This window comes from Lithobates pipiens, unplaced genomic scaffold (assembly GCF_037356315.1).
Source record: "Lithobates pipiens isolate NorthernLeopardFrog02 unplaced genomic scaffold, aLitPip1_a1.2 Scaffold_18, whole genome shotgun sequence".
NCBI lineage: Eukaryota > Metazoa > Chordata > Amphibia > Anura > Ranidae > Lithobates > Lithobates pipiens.
This window is the reverse complement of record NW_027507758.1, coordinates 575,343,914-575,363,807: the sequence shown is the minus strand read 5'-3', so window position 1 is coordinate 575,363,807 and position 19,894 is coordinate 575,343,914. Positions and strand designations below refer to the sequence as shown.

General features: G+C 41.0%; 1 protein-coding gene across 3 annotated transcripts in view; it reads right to left on the bottom strand.

Moving 5' to 3' along the window:
* The window catches only part of LOC143989055 (cytochrome P450 2K4-like), a 69,502-nt gene that overhangs the window by 20,631 nt on the left and 28,977 nt on the right, over window positions 1-19,894 (bottom strand). For 2 of the 3 annotated variants that reach the window (XM_077489061.1, XM_077489062.1), the window contains 2 exons: window positions 14,990-15,139; window positions 13,854-14,014 (listed from right to left, as the gene is read on the bottom strand). In XM_077489061.1, coding sequence (XP_077345187.1) covers window positions 13,854-14,014; window positions 14,990-15,139 — 311 coding nt within the window. Of the gene's footprint in view, window positions 1-13,853; window positions 14,015-14,989; window positions 15,151-19,041; window positions 19,891-19,894 lie in introns of those variants that run through there. The other variant, XM_077489063.1, reaches the window with a different exon arrangement.

Sequence of the window (19,894 nt, the reverse complement as noted above, 5' to 3'; positions counted from 1 at the left end):
ATTCAGAAAAATAAATTTCAGATACTATTCAGGCCCTGCCAACAAACAAAGCACCCGGTACCGACAGTTTCACATCAGAATATTATAAACTCCTTTCTCAAACGTAAGTTCCTCATTTAAGAGAATTGTTCTACAGATTTGTAGAACAAGACAACTTACCTGAAGAAATGTTACAGGCCACTATTATTACTCTTCCAAAGCCAGGGAAGAGGCTGGACACCCTGCAAAATTTTAGATTAATCTCCCTGTTAAATATGGACCTGAAAATTTTTGCAAACATTTTGGCCAATAGATTAGCTAAAGTAATTCCATCACTAGTGAAAGCTGATCAAGTAGGATTTATCAAGGGAGATAAGCACCTGACAGCACCAGCAGATTATTTAATCTCCTTAAACTAGTAGAACAAAGGAAAACACCCACCGTAATCTTGGCTTTGGACGCTGAAAAAGCTTTTGACAGAGTACACTGGGGTTACTTTAATGCAGCCCTTCAGAAATTTGGCCTCCATGGTCCCATAATCTCAGCAATCTCATCTTTATATACCAAACCCTCAGCTTCAGTTTTCACATCCAATGCCATCTCTGAAAAATGTTACATTTTACATGGAACTCGCTAGGGCTGTCCCCTATCACCAATCATATTCACCCTGATGATGGAACCCCTGGCAGAGGCCATTAGAAATGATAGCACAATATCTTGAGTTAATGTTGCAGGACACAAACACAAAATAGGCCTTTTTGCTGACGATGTGATTCTCACACTGACCAATCCAGCTTCTTCTCTGACTAGAGTGCATTCTTTATTGCAAGATTATAATGCAGTATCATACTACAAGCTTAATATTACTAAATCCTGCATTCTTCCTGTAAATGTTTCTAAACGTCAAATAACCCAAATAAAACAAAAATTCCCATTTCAATAGATGTCTCAATCCATCCCGTATTTGGGAATTAAAGTAACAACTCCTACATCCTCCACATATGAAATTACAAATTCCAGCTCTATTAGAAACTATAAAACTAAAACTATAAACTATAAAAGATCTGCACCATATTTCCTCTTATGAACTTTTATGGCTAGGAAGAATAGAAGCATTGAAAATGCTTCTCTTGCCCAAAATTATCTACTTTTTTATAACTATTCCAATTAATACACCGCCTCCCCACCTTGCAAAAAAAGAAGAATTAAAAAAAAGAAGCATGCATGTGGGAATGCAAGTTCCCGCTATGCAGAGATGTGAAAGGGGCTTTAGAGCTGAGTTTGTCTGTCCTCTCCCTTCTATGTACTTGTATAAAGATGGCCATACACTATGCAATATGATTGTATATTGTGTATTTAGTGAGAAGGTTGATCACTGATTGACTGTATTTCATTAAAAAAAAAACCCACAAAAAAAACACGCAGCTGAGAGTGGGTGGGAGCGTGCATGATGCAGAGAGTATGCTAATGAGGTCAGCTGGTCAACTCTTTCCTGTGGCATAACCTATCGTCTGACCAGGAAGTAAGACATTACAAATGGATACGTCTGGAAATATTGATGGGGACAAGTAAAGTAAGTATGTAGAATTAATGGAAAGCGTTGATATTTTTGCAAAAAAGATATATGAATGCTCCATTGGTACATAGGGGAGCTGGAATTTAGAAGAAAAAGGGGAACAAAGGTGAATCTTTAAGAAGGCACGTGGACACTCAATAAAATTGAATGAGAAGTGGTTCAAGGTTAAACTACGTAGGGTTTTTTACTGTTAGAGTGGTAAAGATGTGGAACTCCTTTCCACAGTTGGTGGTGTCAGCAAGGAGTGTTGATATTTTCAAAAAAACATTAGCAAACACGATATACAGGGATACGGGAATTGGTAGGGACATAATTACACACACACACACACACACTGACAGAGATTGAACTGTATGGACTGGATTCTTTATTCAACCTTAACAACTATGTATGGGGTTGCTTTACTAAAACCACAGAATGCTAAATCTGGTGCAGCTCTGCATAGAAACCAAACAGTTTTCATGTTTTTTTGTTAAAGCTTACTTGAACAAGCTGAAGTTAGAAGCTGTCTGGCTACGATTCACACCTGCACCAGATTTAGCAGTTTTCAGTTTTAGTAAATCAATCCCTATGTAACTAAAAATATATTGACTTTATCTGAAGGCACTGTTTGAATGAAGATTTATTTGCCTGTTCGAATATGTTGAAAACCCTGTGGGGTTTATTTTTCCCATGACTGTAGGTTAAAATACAATAATTTAATCACACTGAATCAACTGTATAAGAGGAATAAAACTGGGTGGAAAAAAATCCATGTTTTGTTCACAATTTAAAGAAACAGCACACAGTTCAGTGTATAAATCTTACACAATGGCTAGACTGAGCATAGCAACAAGGCATAAGATGGTCCTACAGCATCAACAAGGTCTTTCTCATGCAAAAATTTTAACCACTTCAGCCCCAGAAGATTTGGCTGCTCAATGAAATTTTTTGCGATACAGCACTGCGTTGCTTTAACTGACAATTGTGCAGCCGTACACAAAAGTTATAGCATCTACAAAATATCTTATGCTTGGAAAAAAAACACAATTTTGTACTTTTTGCAATAATAAATATCCTCAATTTTTTATTTATTTTTTAAAAGCTAATTTTTTTCTCAGTTTAGGCAGACAATTGTGAAAAAAACTAAATGTTGTACTTGCTATAATAAATATCACCATTTAAAAAAAAAAAAAAAGCTATTTTCTTCCACAGTTTAGGCCGATATGTATTCTTCTACATATTTTTGGTAATAAAAATCGCAATTTTTTGCCATTTATAGAACGATCAGTGCTATAAAAATGCACAAATTATTTTGTAAATATCACTGGCAGGGAAGGGTTTACACTAGGGGGCGATCAAGGGTTTAACTGTGTTCTCCAGGGAGTGATTCTAACTGTGGTGGGAGGGGACTGACTGGGTGAGGAGACAGATCATTGTTCAAACTTAGTATGAACAACAGATTGCTCCCCTCACCCCTGACAGCATGGAGATCTATCTGTTTACATTGACAGATCTCCATTCTGTCTCTGTGTGGAGCAATCGCGGGTGCCCGGTGGTCATCATGACTGCCGGGCACATGCATTGGCTATGGCGCCACACATGCCTTAAGGCATGCGTGCGAACCGACGTACGGCTACTTCGGTTCACCCAGGGGAGCCCACCTGCCACAGTACAACTGCGGCGGCTGGTTGGGAAGAGGTTAAAGAAGACAAATGTTTCCACTTGTGCTGCCCAAGCTCTTCACACAAAAGAATAAAGAAACAGGCCATATTAAGTGCCAGAAACACAATGGACAGCCAAAGAAACTTGCAGCAGATGAAAGGCAGATCCTGCTGACTTCTTCTCACAGTTGGAAAATATTCTGTGGCATCATTAGCTCAAACCTGGCAGAAAACGAATGGGACCCTGGTACACCTATCTTTGAAGACCGGGAAAACCGTACAAGGATGGATGTCTGCAGGCAACAGTGAAGCATATTGGAGGTTCCTTGTAAGTTTAGGGATGCATTTCTGCACATGAAGTTAGGAATGTATTCAGAATTAACGTTCTCCTCCTTGCTGCAAAGTACAGGCAATTTCTTATTCATTAATATCTTCAGCATTCAATCACTCGCAAATGTATTCTGGAGGAGGACACTGACCCCAAAAATGCAACCAAACTTCTGAAAGATATGGTATGGACCACTCAGAGCCCTGATCTCAACATCATTGAGCCTGTGTGGAATTACATGAAAAATAGGGAAGGTTCAGTCCAAAGCTCGGCTGTTATGGCATTTGGACAAACACCCAAAACATTTATCAGTTCAGTGGGAGTCACGTATGTCCGGTATTACTATGGACATTTGGCGTCCTTAAAACAAGCGCTACATAGTTTCTGTCACTGGCCTCATTCAATTACGAGCCCAGAAATTCAAGGCCATGTAAGTGAGGGGGTGGGGTGGTGGTGGCTTAACAACCACTTTATAGATAGGATTTCCTGCACAAATCCGCTATATGTAATCATTTGAATGGTCAGGCCATTGCTTGTCATTTTGTTCAAAACTTGCATTCTGTTTCACAGCTTTGTTTTTAGTTTTTGGATCATGTTTCCTATTTAAGACTTGGTGGCAACCGTGAGAAATCCCTGTCAAAGAAAGAATCAATATAAATAAAGCAATTGGAGACCTTGGTGTTGCATGGCCCTAATGGGGAATATGATCTGACACCTTTGTTATGTTTTTGGTATTATTTTTTCTTTACTTCTCACAGGTGTTACAGGTATGTGTTTTTTTTTTTATTCCATTAAGATTTTTTTTGAAAATGTTCCTAAGATACAAACAGTACAAGGATGTGCATTAATATAAAGAACAGAAGCAGATATGCCATGAAGTTTTAAGTAATGACATAAAGTTTGTGGATAAAGCGGTATTAGAGTGATATGATATTACAGTGTTGGTAATAGAAAGAGATACAAAAGGTACAAATAGAGTATAAGATAAAGTGGAAAGCATAAAATCAAGCAGAGAGCATAAGTGATATGAATGGGGTGTGACGTATTGTCAAATTTCCTAATGTAAAGCCCTGGAGATAATTAGAGTTAAGGCCGCGTACACACGGGCGGATTGTCTGCCCAACTAAGTTCGTCAGACAATCCGACAGACAGTCCGTTCAAAATTTGCATGAACGGACTTGACCACACACGATGAGCAGACAGTCTGCTGAAAGCGTGCGTGATGACGTGTACAGCACGTACGACGGGACTAGAAAAACGACGTCCTATACACTGCAATGCAACCTTCGGCCGTGTAAATCCTTTCTGAGCATGCGCCATACTTAGTCCGTCCAACTTGCCTACACATGAGCGGACTGTCCGCTGAAACCAAGTTTGGACGGACAAAACCAAGTTTGAACGGACTGTCTTACGGAAATTCCGTAAGACTTTGTTCGTCAGATTGCCCGCTGAAAAAGTCCGCTGAAGCCCACACATGAGCGGATTGTCCGCTGAAACACGGTTCAGCGGACTAAGTTGGACAGACAATCCGCCCGTGTGTACGCGGCCTAAGGCCGCGTACACACGCGGGGACTGTTCGCCCAACTTTGTCCGTCAAACAGTTTCGGCAAACAGTCCGCTCAAAATTAGCATGGACGGACATGGCCACACACGACGGATGAACAGTTTGCTGAAACGGTGCGCGATGACGTGAACGGCACGTACGACAGGACGAAAAATACGACGTCCTATACACTGCATTATAACTTTCAGCGTGAAAATCCTTTCTGAGCATGCGCGCAACTTTGTTTGACGAACAAGCCTACACACGAGCGGACTGTTCGCTGAAACAAGGTTTCAGCGGACAGTTTTTCGGAAATTCCGAAAAACCTTGTCCGTCAAACTGTCCGCTGAAACTGTCCGCTGAAAGCCCACACACGAGCGGACTGTCCGCCCAAACACTGTTCAGCGGACAAAGTTGGGCGAACAGTCCGCCCGTGTGTACGCGGCCTTAGTGAAAGGCTTGCCGGTGTCAGATCTTGAGATTATGACTAAATCAGATCACGAGGGTACACCTGGGATCTAGGTGCCACCGATGTCAGGATTTGTAGAATCTCGGAGTGTGTAGATGGACTTTAGCAAATAGCCAATCCATTTGGTAGTGGTCATTGAGAGTGCTAATTACTTCTTGGATGGTGGGCATGCAAAGGGATTTCCATTGGTGGGGTATGGACAGTCTAGTCGCTATGAGAACATGGGTGATTAAGAGATGCGTTAAAGGAGGCAAGTATGGAGGCTTCTATCCCAATTTCCATCAGAGTCATCTGTGGTGTTAAATGGATGTGAAATCCTGTTAGTGACATAAGAAAGATGTTTACAGATGTCCAGAGTGGGGAAAGGGGGAGGGCAGTCCCACCAGGTATACGATGGGGTCCCATATTTGTCACACAAACGCCAACATTTAGGGGATGTTGAGGCATATAGCCAAGCTAGTTTAGTTGGTGTATAGTACCATCTGTGGGATATTTTCATATTTTTTTACCAGTGTTAAATATTTGTAGAGAACATGCAGAGTGCTGAGTGCCACCCAGTAATAGGAGTAGTGACATTTTATTTCCCAAGTATTGCATGGACTGGGTTTTCTCATCCAGTTTGGGGGTAGTTAGGAGCTTGTAAATCAAAGAAGTGCCCTTCACAGTAGGGGATTTAGATCCATAGTGACATACCAGAGATAAGGTAAGTGTTGAGGTAGTCCATATAGAGAGGACAGAGCATGACAAATGCTTAAGGAGATGTACAAGTCCTTGTTGGAGATGTGGAAAGAGTCAGTGAGATGTTGGAAGAATGCAAACCCTTGGAGTATATAGGTCTCCAATAGTATGTATTCCGTGTGTGGCCCAGCGGGTGATGGGTAGATTTGGAGCAAGGAGTTGTAAAGAGTGCAAGTGGAAGTGGGTTAAAGTCCTCAAGTTTAGTCCTTTGGTAATTTGGGAGATTGAGCTCCAGACCCTCATAGTTGTATTAATTGTACCCAGAAAGGTATATGGTGGCCACGGTTGGATCCACGAGGTACATAGTAGTAGTTGCAAGTCTTGCTGCATGGCAACCTGTTCAATTTGTTTCCAGAGTGGAGAGAATGAAGTGGACCACCATGTTTTTGCTTGATCCAGTAGGGTGACTTTGTAATAAGCTTTCAGATTGGGAGCTTCCATTCCAGAGTGGCCAGTGCAGAGATATAGAGCAGCCTGTTTCAAATGTGATATATTTTGGTCCCAAATGAAGGGGTTGGAGAATATTAATGAAAATGAAAGATCATCTGTAAGTCATGTAAATTTGTGTAAAAATACAAAAAGATATTCATATGATGATCTCACAGTGTCACAAGGTCAAAACAGTGTCAATGGACACCAAAGATCCCGACGTGTTTAGGAATAGAGATGAGCCCGATGTTCAAGTCGAACATCAGGTGTTCCCCTGTTCGCCAAATAGCGAACAATTTGGGGTGTTCGCAGCAAATTCGAAAGCCGCGGAACACCCTTTAAAAGTTTATGGGAGAAATCAAAAGTGCTAATTTTAAAGGCTTATATGCATGGTATTGTCATAAAAAGTGTTTGGGGACCTGGGTCCTGCCCCAGGGGACATGTATCAATCAGGGCCATACCAATGGGTTGGCGAGACCGGCGCACACCGGGGGCAGAGGTGGGGGGGCGCAAGTGGGCAGTGTTCTACTGGTGCCACACTAGTCCCAACTCCTGCAGAGGCCGACCGCTGCACTGGCTCCTCAACATGGGGACAAGGTGCTTTGGGGGGCTATCCCAAAGCACCTTCCCCATGTTGAGGACATGTGGCCTTGTACGGTTCAGGAGGGGGGTGCTCTCTTGTCCACCCTCTTTTCCTGTGGCCTGCCAGGTTGCATGCTCGGATAAGGATCTGGTATGGATTTTTGGGGGGACCCCACACAATTTTTTTTAATTGTGGTGTGGAGTTCCCCTTAAAATCCATACCAGACCTGAAGGGTCTGGTATGGATTTTGAGTGGGACCCCTACGCAATTTAAGAAAAAAAATTGGCACAGAGTTCCCCTTAATATCCATACCACACCTGAAGGGCCTGGTATGGAATTTGGGGGGCCCCTATACAATTTTTTTTTAATTTTGTTTCAGGGTTCCCCTTAATATTCATACAAGACCCTGTAATGGACTGGGGGGGAATCCCATTGCCGTTTTTTTCAATGACTTTTATCTGTATTGCCGGGACCCGACAATTCATTATAGACCCGAGTAGTTTTAAATGAGTTTTTTTCCTTTATAAAGGTCATTTTGTGCAGGGACTGTTCTAAACACAGGAAAAATGCCCCACTTTACAGGCATATTATAGACACCCCCAGCTACAAAATTTAAAACGTAGGATCTCCATTACTTTCAGGACTTTCACAGTTCCGAGTAACAATGCATAACATGTCCCCTATCCAGAAGTGACTGGTGCTATGTCTGATCACAAGCTGACTGAGTGCTAAAGAGCTATAATACTTATCTGCCAATTGTCTGTTGTTAATCCTGATTGACCTGTTGCCTACTGCCTACCTCAATTGCTATCTATGTTCCTGTCTGTCATCTGCCACAAACACTTCCATAACTAAATATTTTCTCCTGCAACAACCTCTGCCTGGACCCGAATACTCTTTTGATTAAAGTATAAACAGAAAAGTCAGTGCTACTACCCATACACCACATAAATAGCAGAGCTCCCAGGTGCTCTATCCACAGTAGCTGGCTGAGTAGAGTAATGTAGAAAAAATGATCCACACTCCGGTTGTTGCTCTTAAAATGTCTTCATTTTATTGAATAGCCAAAGTGAACAAATGCAGATTAAGTCAGTTGGCCTTAGTCATAACGTGGTTATGACTAAGGCCTTTTAGGCTGAAACGCGTCAACTGAGTTAATCTGCGTTTGTTCACTGTGGCTATTATTATTTGTTGCCTGTACATTCTGTACATTGTGCACTATACACTTCCCTGACAGAGTAATACAACACTTTACATCACACATTCCATACTATGCACCTCTCTGCATTGTATACTAATAATTCTGTATACTGTGCTTACTATACATTGGTTCACACCAGTCTCTAAACACTTTATTAATCTCCTATATTGCACAGCACTTTACAATATAAAACGGGATAGTACAATTACAACACAAGAAAAATAAAAAATAAAAAAACACAGTTCAATACAGAAGGAATAGGATGGGGAGGTGGTACAAAAGGTACCTGCAGGAGATGATCCAATGGAGGTGACTCAAGAACAGTTTTAAGGTGGAGGTGGGGTAGGCTTACCTGAATAAGTAAGTTTTCAAGGATCATCTAAAGGCAGACAGGATAAGAACTGACTGGACATACTGGGGTAGGGAGTAGGGATGAGCCGACCACTCTCAGGTTCGGTTTGCATCAGAACTTGCGAACAGGCAAAAAATTTGTGCAAAACCATTAAAGTCTATGGGACACGAACATGAAAAATCAAAAGTGCTAATTTTAAGGGATTATATGCAAGTTATTGCCAAAAAAGTGTTTGGGGACCCGGATCCTGCCCCAGGGGACATGTATCAATGCAAATAAAAAAGAAAAAAACGACATGAGTTCCCCCCCAGTCCATTACCAGGCCCTTTGGGTCTGGTATGAATAATAAGGGGAGCCCCACACCAAAATAAATTGCATGGGGCCCCCCAAAGTCCATACCAGGCCCTTCAGGTCTGGTATGGATATTAAGGGGAACCCTGTGCCAAACTTTAAAAAAAAATGGCGTAGAATCCCCCCCAAAATCCATAATTTTGCAACTGGGGGTGAGAGAGCCCCCCCTTTCTGAATTGTACTAGACCACACACCCTCAACATGGGGAGGGTGTTTTGGCCTCATCCCCATCATCCTTGCACGGTGGTTGTGGGGGTCTTATCGAAATCTGGAAGCCCCCTTTAACAAGGGGATCCCCCGATCCTGCCCCCATGTGAATATCCCTACTCATTCATCAAAAAAGTGTCAAAATGGTAAAAATGACAGGAGAAAGTTTGGGACAAGAGAAAATTTGAGACAAGTCCTTTATCACAGCGTCTGATGGACCAAGAAAAAAAAGAAACAGAAAAAACTCAGCTTAGGGTGGGGCGACCCAGTGACGCAAACGGGTGACCCCACCCCCTTCTGACATCATGTAACGGCTGTCATACCAGACCCGAAGGGACTGGGGGGGACCCATGCCGCTTTTTTCAATTATTTTTTATCTATATTGCCGTGATCTGGCAATAAATTACAGACGCAAGCAGTTTTACATTGCATTTTTTTGCTTTACAAATGTAATTTTGCGGCTCTCATTCATGAAACAATATATACAGCTGCCGTTTAAGCAGCCTTACATAGTATGGGGTGTGAACTCAGCACCCTGCCTTTGGCCAATCATGGCTCTCACAGCAGAGCAAGCTGTAATTGGCCAAAGCATGCAGGTCAGGTACATGCTTTCGCCAATCAGCAGCCGTCACTGCATTGAGAACTCAGAGTGCATTGACGGTCTCATAATGTTTGGTATTTCGTCGAACTGGTAAAAACCCAATGTTCAAGTTGAACTTACATTCGACTCGAATATCGGGATCATCCCTGGTAAGGATTTCCAGGAGATGGAAGAGGTTGAGAAGTCCTGGAGGCAAGCATGGGAGGAGGTAACAGGGGAACTAGAGAGCAAGGTGTCTAAGGATGAGCAGAGAGGACAATTTGGCAATATTTGCATATGAGGTTGGTGATGTAGCTGTGTTGTGGATGGCTTTTATGTTATGCGTTATCCATTAGATGAAGAGATTGGATGAGAGGGGCAGTAGTCACTGATTGGTTAGTGAACTGTAGAAGTCTAGCAGTAGCATTCATAATTGACTGAAAGGGGATAGCCTGTGTAAAAGGTAGGCAACTGATAAGGAGGTTGCAGTAGTCAAGGCAGGATATTGCCAAAAAAAATACTTTTTTTGTGGTGTCATTAGTCAGGAAGGGGCAGATTCTGGAAATGTTACAGAGGTTAAGGAGACAAGATTTAGCCCATGATTGGATGTGGGGCTTGACGGTGAGGTCAGAATCTACTATTACCCCTTTGACAAATGGCTGTCCTGTTGATGATAAAGTTATAAGGGGGATAGTGGAGGAGGAAATATTGCAAGCTTAGAGTAGTGTGACAGCCATACTGACATGTTGTAAATTTGTGATACATGAGGGGGGTGACTGGGAAGTTGTCAGGACCTGGAATTGAACCCGGGACCTCAGCTGTGTGGCAATGAATCTTCTCTCTGAGCTATCCTTGTCCTTGTCCTTGTCCTTGTCAGATCCTTTTTACAACCCTGCCTTGTACCTTGATTTCAGCTGAACCTTGAACTCTTTGCTCCTCCCATGAACTTCCTGATATAAGCCATGTCTCTGCACTTCCTCCTTGCCAGAATATTGTGCTATCTCCAGCCTGTATCTCACTCCCGTCTTCTCTGCTGCCGTTTATATTTGCTACTGCTCCTTATCGACCCTTGGCTTGTTCCACGACTATGCTTCTGCCTGATCCCAATCTGCAACAACTCGTTACCGACCTTTTGGCTTGCTTTCTGACCACGCTTCTGTTTGATCCTTACCTGCTCATCTGCTACTGAACCCTGGCTTGCTCACCTCCTGGTGGGGTGATCCTGAGGACCGCGCCCTGGTACTAACACGCAGCTAAATCCATTTCTTCCATCTGGAGCTCTGGTGAAAACCGGTTAGTACTTAGACTCCGCACCTCAGGTGAGCCTGTGTCTTCTGCCAGGGTGACGGCCTGTGTTCCTATCCTGCTGGTTAGTGGTAATCCTGCAACTGCTATAGCAATTGGTCTTCGAGCCTGACCCCTGATCGTGACAGAAGTAGAGCGATAGATCTGGGTGTTGACGGCATAATAGGTGGAATTGGAAGCTCTGGGAGGTTAATAACTAGCCCAAGGAAGAGGTGTAGAGACAGAATAGGAGGGGTCCAAGAATGGAGCCTTGAGGTACAACAACAGAAAAAGGAAGAGGAGCGCAGGAGATGGTGATGTATGTGATGCTGAAAGTGCGCTGAGATAGGGAAGAAGAGAACTAGAAAAGAGCAGAGTCACGGAGGTCAAGGAAGTGGAGTTTATTGAGGAGGAGCAGTTGATCTACTATGTCAAAGGCACTGGAAAGGTCTAATGCCGCGTACACACGACCGGACTTTCTGGCAGAAAAGGTCTGACGGTCTTCCCAATGGACTTTCAACGAAGTTGCAATGGACTTCCGAACGAACGGACTTGCCCACACACGAACGGCCTAAAGTCAGTTCGTTTTGAATGTGATGACATACAACTGGACTAGAAAAGGAAGTTCAATAGCCAATAGCTGCCCTTGCGTTGTATTTGGTCCATCGGACCAGCATACAGACGAACGGTTTCCCGATAGGGATTGAGTCCATCGGACAGATTTGAAACATGTTCTATTTCTAGGTCCGTCTGATTTTGTTAAAGAAAAATGATCGTACTATCCCACACACGATCAGAATATCTGACAGAATGTGTGTACGTGGCATGAGTATGAGTATGGAGTAATGTCCATTGGTTTTAGCAGCCAGCAGGTAATTGCTCTGTTTTAGTTGGGCAGGTTCATTGGAATGTTGCGGGCAGAAGCCAGACTGTAGGAGATTGAGAAGGTTGTTGTCAGTGAGGTAGCAATGCAAGGCATTTATGAAGCTTGGAGGTAAGGAGAAAAGTCTTAAGTTATTCAAACATATGAGGTTCAGTGAGGGTTTTTTTAAGTATGGGGGTAACCAGTGCATGTTTGAGTGGGGAGAAAAAAGGTACTGGTGGAAAGGAAGAGGTTGAAGATGTGTGTTAGAGAGTTTAGGATAGAGCAGGAAGGAGGACATAGTAATTATAAGGGGACAGGGTCCAAGATGCAGGTGGTAAGGTGTGCCTTGGAAAGGAGTTTGTCAACTTCCTTAGTGGTAACAGGGTCGAAGGAGGAAAGTGGTGAGTGTGGTGTTGCACCTAGTATGTTGTTTGGCGTATATACTCTGCCATCACTACTTACCCTGCCACAGTCTATTGTTCCTATTCCAAGCTGGCAAACACAAGATTACACACTCAATTGAGATTTCTACTGTGCCCAGACAAACAAACATTTCCTAGTACTTTAAAAAGCGGCACACAATAATAAATAGGAGCGTCATGCAATTCCTATTACAATTGTCCCTGATATGTCTGAGGCTGGAAGCCGGGAACAGGGTCTCTCTCTTTAAAGGACTGAGATAAAGCCTTTCTCTTGACTTTCAAACTAAACATAGCCTCACAAGCAGAAGAGAGAAATTCGTGTTCTTCTTTAAAATCCTGACCTGGTATTACAAAACTCTGGAAGTGTTCCAAAAGATTACCCAATCAATTCCAAACCAATGTTGGAGATGCAGAAAGCCAGATGGTATGCATCTCCACTTATGGTGGTCCTGTCCCAGGATCAAACTATCCTGGAAGTCCATATTTCATTTAAGCCACTTATTTATGGGTAGAAAATGGCCAGAAATGGCAGGAGGTAGCTCATCTGTTCATTATATCACGATTCATTAAAAATTTTAGGAAGGACTTGTTCCGCTTTTTAATCTAGACAGGTCGTGCCCTGATCCCTAGATATCAGAAATACACTACTATGCTCGCGATTAGGGAATGGGTGGCTGAATTGAACAGCTTGATGACGATGGATGAACTACTTGCTAACTCTAACAAAAGCTTCACACTATTTTGGGACTTGTGTTTGCTTCTCCATGCATGCACTCCTACTTTTACTTAGCTAATGATGGGCAACTTCCACCCAGTCTCTCAATCATTTTAGTTGACTTCCTGCCAAACACCTGCCCTTTACCATCCCTTCCTCTCTCCCTTCTCCCCCCTTTCTGTCGTCCTGTCTATCTTGCATTTCTCTTTTTAACTATCACCTCTCTATAAGTGGCCTCCCACCATGAACTTATACCTGGCATCTTTAGGCCATGACAGTGTAATAAACTTTCCTCTAAAAATGCTTAGTGGTTGCATGGTTCCATGCCACAAAAAACAGCTGGAGACAGCTTGAGCCAGACACCTACAGGATCTCTTCTATTTTTTTGTATATCTCCCAAGAATTATCAGAATGTTTTGTAATTGAACCTATGGGTGACTGTTACTCGCTTTTAATTTGACATGGATAAAGATGTGGTTTATCTAATACTGTTTATAAGTCACAAATCAATGAAAATGTAATCTTTAAAAAATAAATAGGAATGTGGTATAATTGAGCGTTACATGTCAGAAATTTTAATCAACATACCGTAACCATAGGAGATCCAACTAGTCTTATGTTTTCATTTATTAAACGCATCAATCTCAGGAATACTGGATCATCATAGTTAAAGCGATGGCCCAGTATGATGTATACAATGATATTGGCCACAGCAGCATTCATTATCATAGTGTTTTCAAATGGTTTTCCTGAAATTAGAATTAGAATTATTAAGGTTATTTTTAGACTGAAAATAAATATGCATCTGGATCCATTTTAACATTCAATGCATTTATAATCATCATATTGAAAAAAAAAAATCAATAATTAAAAACATTTTCTAAAGACTGATTATAGAAGAAGCTTTTTGACTTCAATCTCTTTCTTTAATTAAAACTCTGAATTGCCAACTGAACAAATCTGGTGGGGAAGTCATTTCTTTGATTCATTGAGCTGTGTCTAAAGTTGATCTTGAGCCATTAGGCTCTGTAAACAAAAGCCTACAGTTTCACCTAGTATTTGATTAAGCCCTTGTACACACGGTCGGAGATTCCGTCGGAATGTGTCTGATCGGAGCGTTTTGTCAGATATTCCGACTGTGTGTGGTCTGCATCGGACTGTTTCCATCGGAATATCCGTCGGACCAAATTTTCCAACTTGCCGGAAAAATATTTTCCGACAAAATGCTCCAATCGGACATACTCCGATCATGTGTAGAGAATTCCGATCGGACAAAGTGCCATGCATGCTCAGATCAAATTCCTACATCAAAGCTATTGGCTACTAGCCTGAACGTAGTCCAATCGTAACGAAATTACGTCATCACGTTATGTACAATCGGATTTTCCGACAACTTTGCCCCACCGTGTGTATGCAACAGTTTCGGACAAAATCCGTCAGACAAAATCCAACGGATTTTGTTGTCAGAATCTTCGACCGTGTGTACAAGGGCTTAGGCTCCATTTCCACTAGTGCCACTTGTTATGCGACTTTGGACACAAAGTTGCATGACAAGTCACAGATCATTGATTTAAATGGCACCCGTTCCCATCTATGCGACTTTGAAAAGATGGCTTCTCTAATCTGTCCTTAAGTGCATACAAAACAAAAAAGTTTTGGCTAGAGAAGCAGGATAACCCACAAAGTCAGGACCATCTTGTCAGGAAAATTGGCAAGTGACTAACCTCCAAATGATTTAAATTTGTTCACCAAGCATTCACACTCTTCAATAATCTTGTTTTCAAGAGTTTTCTTCCCCATCCCAAAGTCTCTTAGTGTTGAAAGAGCAAACCGTCTCATCACTTTCCAATTGTCACCATGAGAAAATATAATGCCTAAAAGAAAACTAGAACACAAACATAAATAAGGGGCACAACAGAATTAAAGAGTTAAAGTTAAAACTTTAGGCAGCTGTTAAAATGGAAAATATTAAAACCTAAGTGTATCCAAAATAAAAAAACACAAGAATCAGCACAAGGGATATAATTTAAAGTCAGTTGCATGTGTCCCTTGTGCTAATGCCTCTTCTTTTAGGTGAAATTGTTTCCTTAACCTCTCCTTCACTAGCATAATCTTAGGGTGGGTGTTAGGAGAACTAAGGGGTTGTTACAGGCTCCCATTGACTGTGCCCAAACTTTGCTCACCCTTTCCTCTTAGCTGCTCCATTCATAGAAGCTGTACTGAAACAAGATCTATGCGTGAATGGATGTTTTAATCATTCACCCATAGATCATTAAATTAGGAGAATGCAGAGGATTAAAATGGGAGTAAACTCCCATGCATAATTTGTACCTATAGGTAAGCCTATAATAAGGTTTACTTATAGGTACTGTAAATATCTCCTAAACGTGCACCGTTTAGTAGATATTTACTTGCAAAACCGCCGGTGATGTCAACTGTGCATGTGTTCTGAAGGAATGGCATACCCAAGCTGTTCCTTCAGAGTCTTGTGCCTTAGACGGCAGCTCCCGCACAGGATTGATGTCATCACGGCTCTGGCTGCTCATACAGTAGGAGTCCACAAACCTGGAAGGGAGATTGGGTAAAGCTGGAAGCGCCTTCAGCCATGACAGCGCTTTGCTCTAAGGCCAGTTTTACATAATGTGCTAGTATGTGATGCATACTAGCACATTATGACATTACCTTGCAGGTTAAAAAAAAAAAAAGAACTACTATTGCTTTATACTGTTTAAAATTGGCCAGTAGCAGGACATTTTTAATAAGGGAGAATTGGTTAACATGCTCTAGTAAAGTACTAGAGAGTACATTATTTTCAATCCTCCAAATAGATCACAGTACTACCCCTGACAATGACTTCCACTGTTTTTCTTCCCAGAAGGCCACTAACATATTTGTTCAGGAATTATATGGTCAGCATTTACATTCACTAAGGTGCTTGCCCATAAATAGCCCAGCTGTGCAAATACCAATGTTTGTGCAACTTTATGATTTTGGCTGTGTGCTTAAGTCTCACGGATATCATACAATATTATCTTATTATGCTTTAAAAATACAAAAAACAGTCTGATTAAGTGATTATAAGGGGAGAGGAGACTGAGGGAATGCTTTCTCCTTCTTGCAGCAGACTAGTTTTATACATATCAGTCTAAGGTACTAAGTCTATATCAGTCTAAAGCCTTGTACACACGGTCAGAGAATCCGTCGGAATGCGTCTTATCGGACAATGTCATCGGATAATCCGACTGTGTGTGGTATGCATCGGACTGATTCCGTCCGAATCTCCGTCGGACCCAATTTTCCAACATGTTGGAAATATTTTCCAACCAACTGGTTTGATCGGACATACTCCGATCGTGTGTAGAGAATTTTGATCGGACCAAGTGCCACGCATCCTCAGATCAAATTCCTACATCAAAGCTATTGGCTACTAGTCCCATCGTAATGAAATTACGTCATCACGTTCTGAATGATTGGATTTTTCGACAACTTAGTCCGACCGTGTGTATGCAACAGTTTCGGACAAGATCCGACTGAGAAAATCAGACGGATTTGGTTGGCAGAATGTCCGACCGTGTGTACAGGGGCTAAGGCACAACAGTACAGTCAGTTTGTTATGCACTCCTGTGACTCATTTTCAGCAGATAGCGAGTCAAAGCCCCATATTGGCGGATGTCACAGAGCTGGTCCAGGCTGGGGCAAGATCGTGACAATATAGTCTGGATCCGCCCACAACCCTGGAACGGCACCTGGCTCAGCCTATTTTAAAGCTACTGGTTATTTTTGAAATTGCAGATGGCTCATTGTACAGTCAAAAAAGAATAAAACTACACTACATTCTGTGGAACTCATATGTAAACATGAAGGTGGAATTTGATAAATATATGTTGAAAAATTTAATTAAACTGGGGCAGTAATTTTACTCCAGGCAGCAAAGGACATTGTTTCTGAGGATCCCTTGAACAGAGTGCATATCTACACACTTGGTGGACCTTCCTGGTAGTCCAATCTCTTTGGAAGCGAGTATATAATATATTATTGCCACTATTAGGCCACTCAATTTATATTCAAACAGGGAAAATAGTACTACTTTAACAACCCATATACAGCCAAAAACGAGCCAATGGGGGGTGTCAGCCACAATTAATGTACAGCACAGTTCACAATGGGAAAGGGGAATGGTGAGGAGCACCGGGGCTTTGTGACACCCAAATATCATACAAAATGAAAATATAAAACAAGAATTTATTGGAAAAGCTAAAAAGTCACCTCTATTGAAATAGGGGACGTAATTAGACATTTAAAATTTGCAAATAACCATATCGTATATAGAATCATTAAGTACAGTAACTCCAAATAGATATACTAAATTGTGAGTTTTTCCAAGTGACCGATGCATTTAGAACAGTGTGGTCTTCTTCAGGGTTGGTTCTTGGATAGCACAATGAAGGATTATATAGCTGAAAAATGTACAAAACTGCAATTGATTGGTGATGCTAAAAATGATCGAGTGGAGGTGGAGCGAGATTGGAATCACAGGGAAGGAAGAAGACACTAGCAGCCCATGTTTCCCAGACACAAGGGATAACAGTCAAAAAATTAGGGTAATGAACATTCATGGACAGATGTAGAGCTAAATATGTGACCCAGCAGCTGGTGATTGCAAATCAAACACATTTATTGGGAAATTAGGAAAAACATCTGTGGGCTGGAATCCAATATCAAAAGAAAAAATATGAGTGACAATAGGCCAAAAGATCAGTAAATCTGAGTGACATTTCCTGCTTGCAACATAGCACTACCAACCAGCATCTGCTCCAGCAAATCCCTGAAGAAGACCACACTGGTTGAAACACGTCGGGAGGTCGCTTGGCAAAATGCAAAATTTAGTATATCTATTTGGGTTTATTGTACTGTATTATTCTCTATATATACGATAATGCTATTTGCCTAGTTATGTCCACTATTTCAATAGAGGTGACATTTTAGCTTTTTCAATAAATGCTTGTTTTATATTTGCATATTGTATGATCATTTAATATTTGGGTTTTGCAAAGCTCCAGTGCTCCTCACCATTCCCCTTTCCCATTGCGGACTATGCTATGCAGGAAAAATAGTACTTAACCTAAAACCAAAAGGCCCCACATAATATAATTTTTATGATAAACGTCCTAACAGCATCTAAGCAAAGAATTGCTAAAGCTTGGTTGCCCACTGCCCTTTCCTGAACCAAAGTTAAAACTAGAATAAACAATGCATTCTCCAATGAAAAGTTGGTAGCTAAACTTACTGACTCACTGCCTAAATTTAAGAAAACCTGGGAATCGCGGGTCTCATATTTTCTACCTATAGACTTTGATTGTCATTGATAAACCTCTAAAGATAATGCTGTTGTTCTTAACATAACTTACACATATGCCATATACCCCAAAGGCACTCAATCCTCAACCCCCTTCATTCCTATACCTTTTCCTATTTTTTAAAATAGTTAGCTGCTGACCATCTGGTCCAAAACATGTTCCAGTGTTCACTTCCATTCTGCTGGTGGGTTTGTTCATAGGCAGTTAGACTATTCATCCATACAAAATGCTCAATGTCATTGAATTCTAGACTGAACCCATGCACGTTATTGTAACGGCTAAAGATATGATGAAAACGTGTACATTTTCTCTTTTGATACATTCTTTCAGTTTATAAGATAAACAGGGGAAGTAATATTAATCATATAAGCATTACACTTCCATGTTTTTAAACCTAATTGAAGGCAAAAGTGAATTACCTTGTTACACTGACATGATGTACACCTCCAGGGGAGTTATTCTTCCAGTTTGGATCTCTCATTGAGGCAAAGTAGACAGCAAAGGTGAGAAAACAAGATGTATTTTTTTTTATTTAATGACTTAATCGTTCACTTATAGGAGAACTACACTTCTGTTACAAAAAAATAAGCATAGCATATACAATTGTTACACAAGCTATTCAATAATATTAAAAATTACCTTTCAATTTCAATGTTAAGTTACTGTAATTTCCTAAAAATTATCAAAAAATGCAATGCATAATGGCAACCTGGAGTTGTTCTGTACACCGTTGGAGTAAATAATGCCTTGCCTCTCTTTCTGTTTTGGCTGTTTAAATCTCTGCTTTCCTGAGCACTGATCACTTTATATTCCATATGTATACTGTTTAAAACAATTAATTCTATAACTTTAGACAATTGTTTGGCAATCAGTATATTTGCAATTTTATTTTCATTCTTTTGGCATTTTAATTTCACTTTCATTTTGGTATTCACAAACCGGTTCGCCACAATAAAACCCAAACATAAACTTAAGACATAAAATATAGCTAAAAGCAAACACACAAAAAAATAAATTGCATCTACATGTGGTTCAAGTGGCACTGCACATTTACTCTTTGGCATAAACATATATATAAAAAAATCAAGTACACCTTTTTTTTTTTTTAACTGGAATAAAGAAAATTAGATCTGTTAGACATAACCAATCAAACATTTTTTTTTTTGCAATGAGAAACACATTTATACTCTTTGCTTTCATTTAAAAAAAAAATCATCCTCACTGTAAACGTAGTGAATAGGAGGTTACAGATTAATGTACAAATCAGAAAGA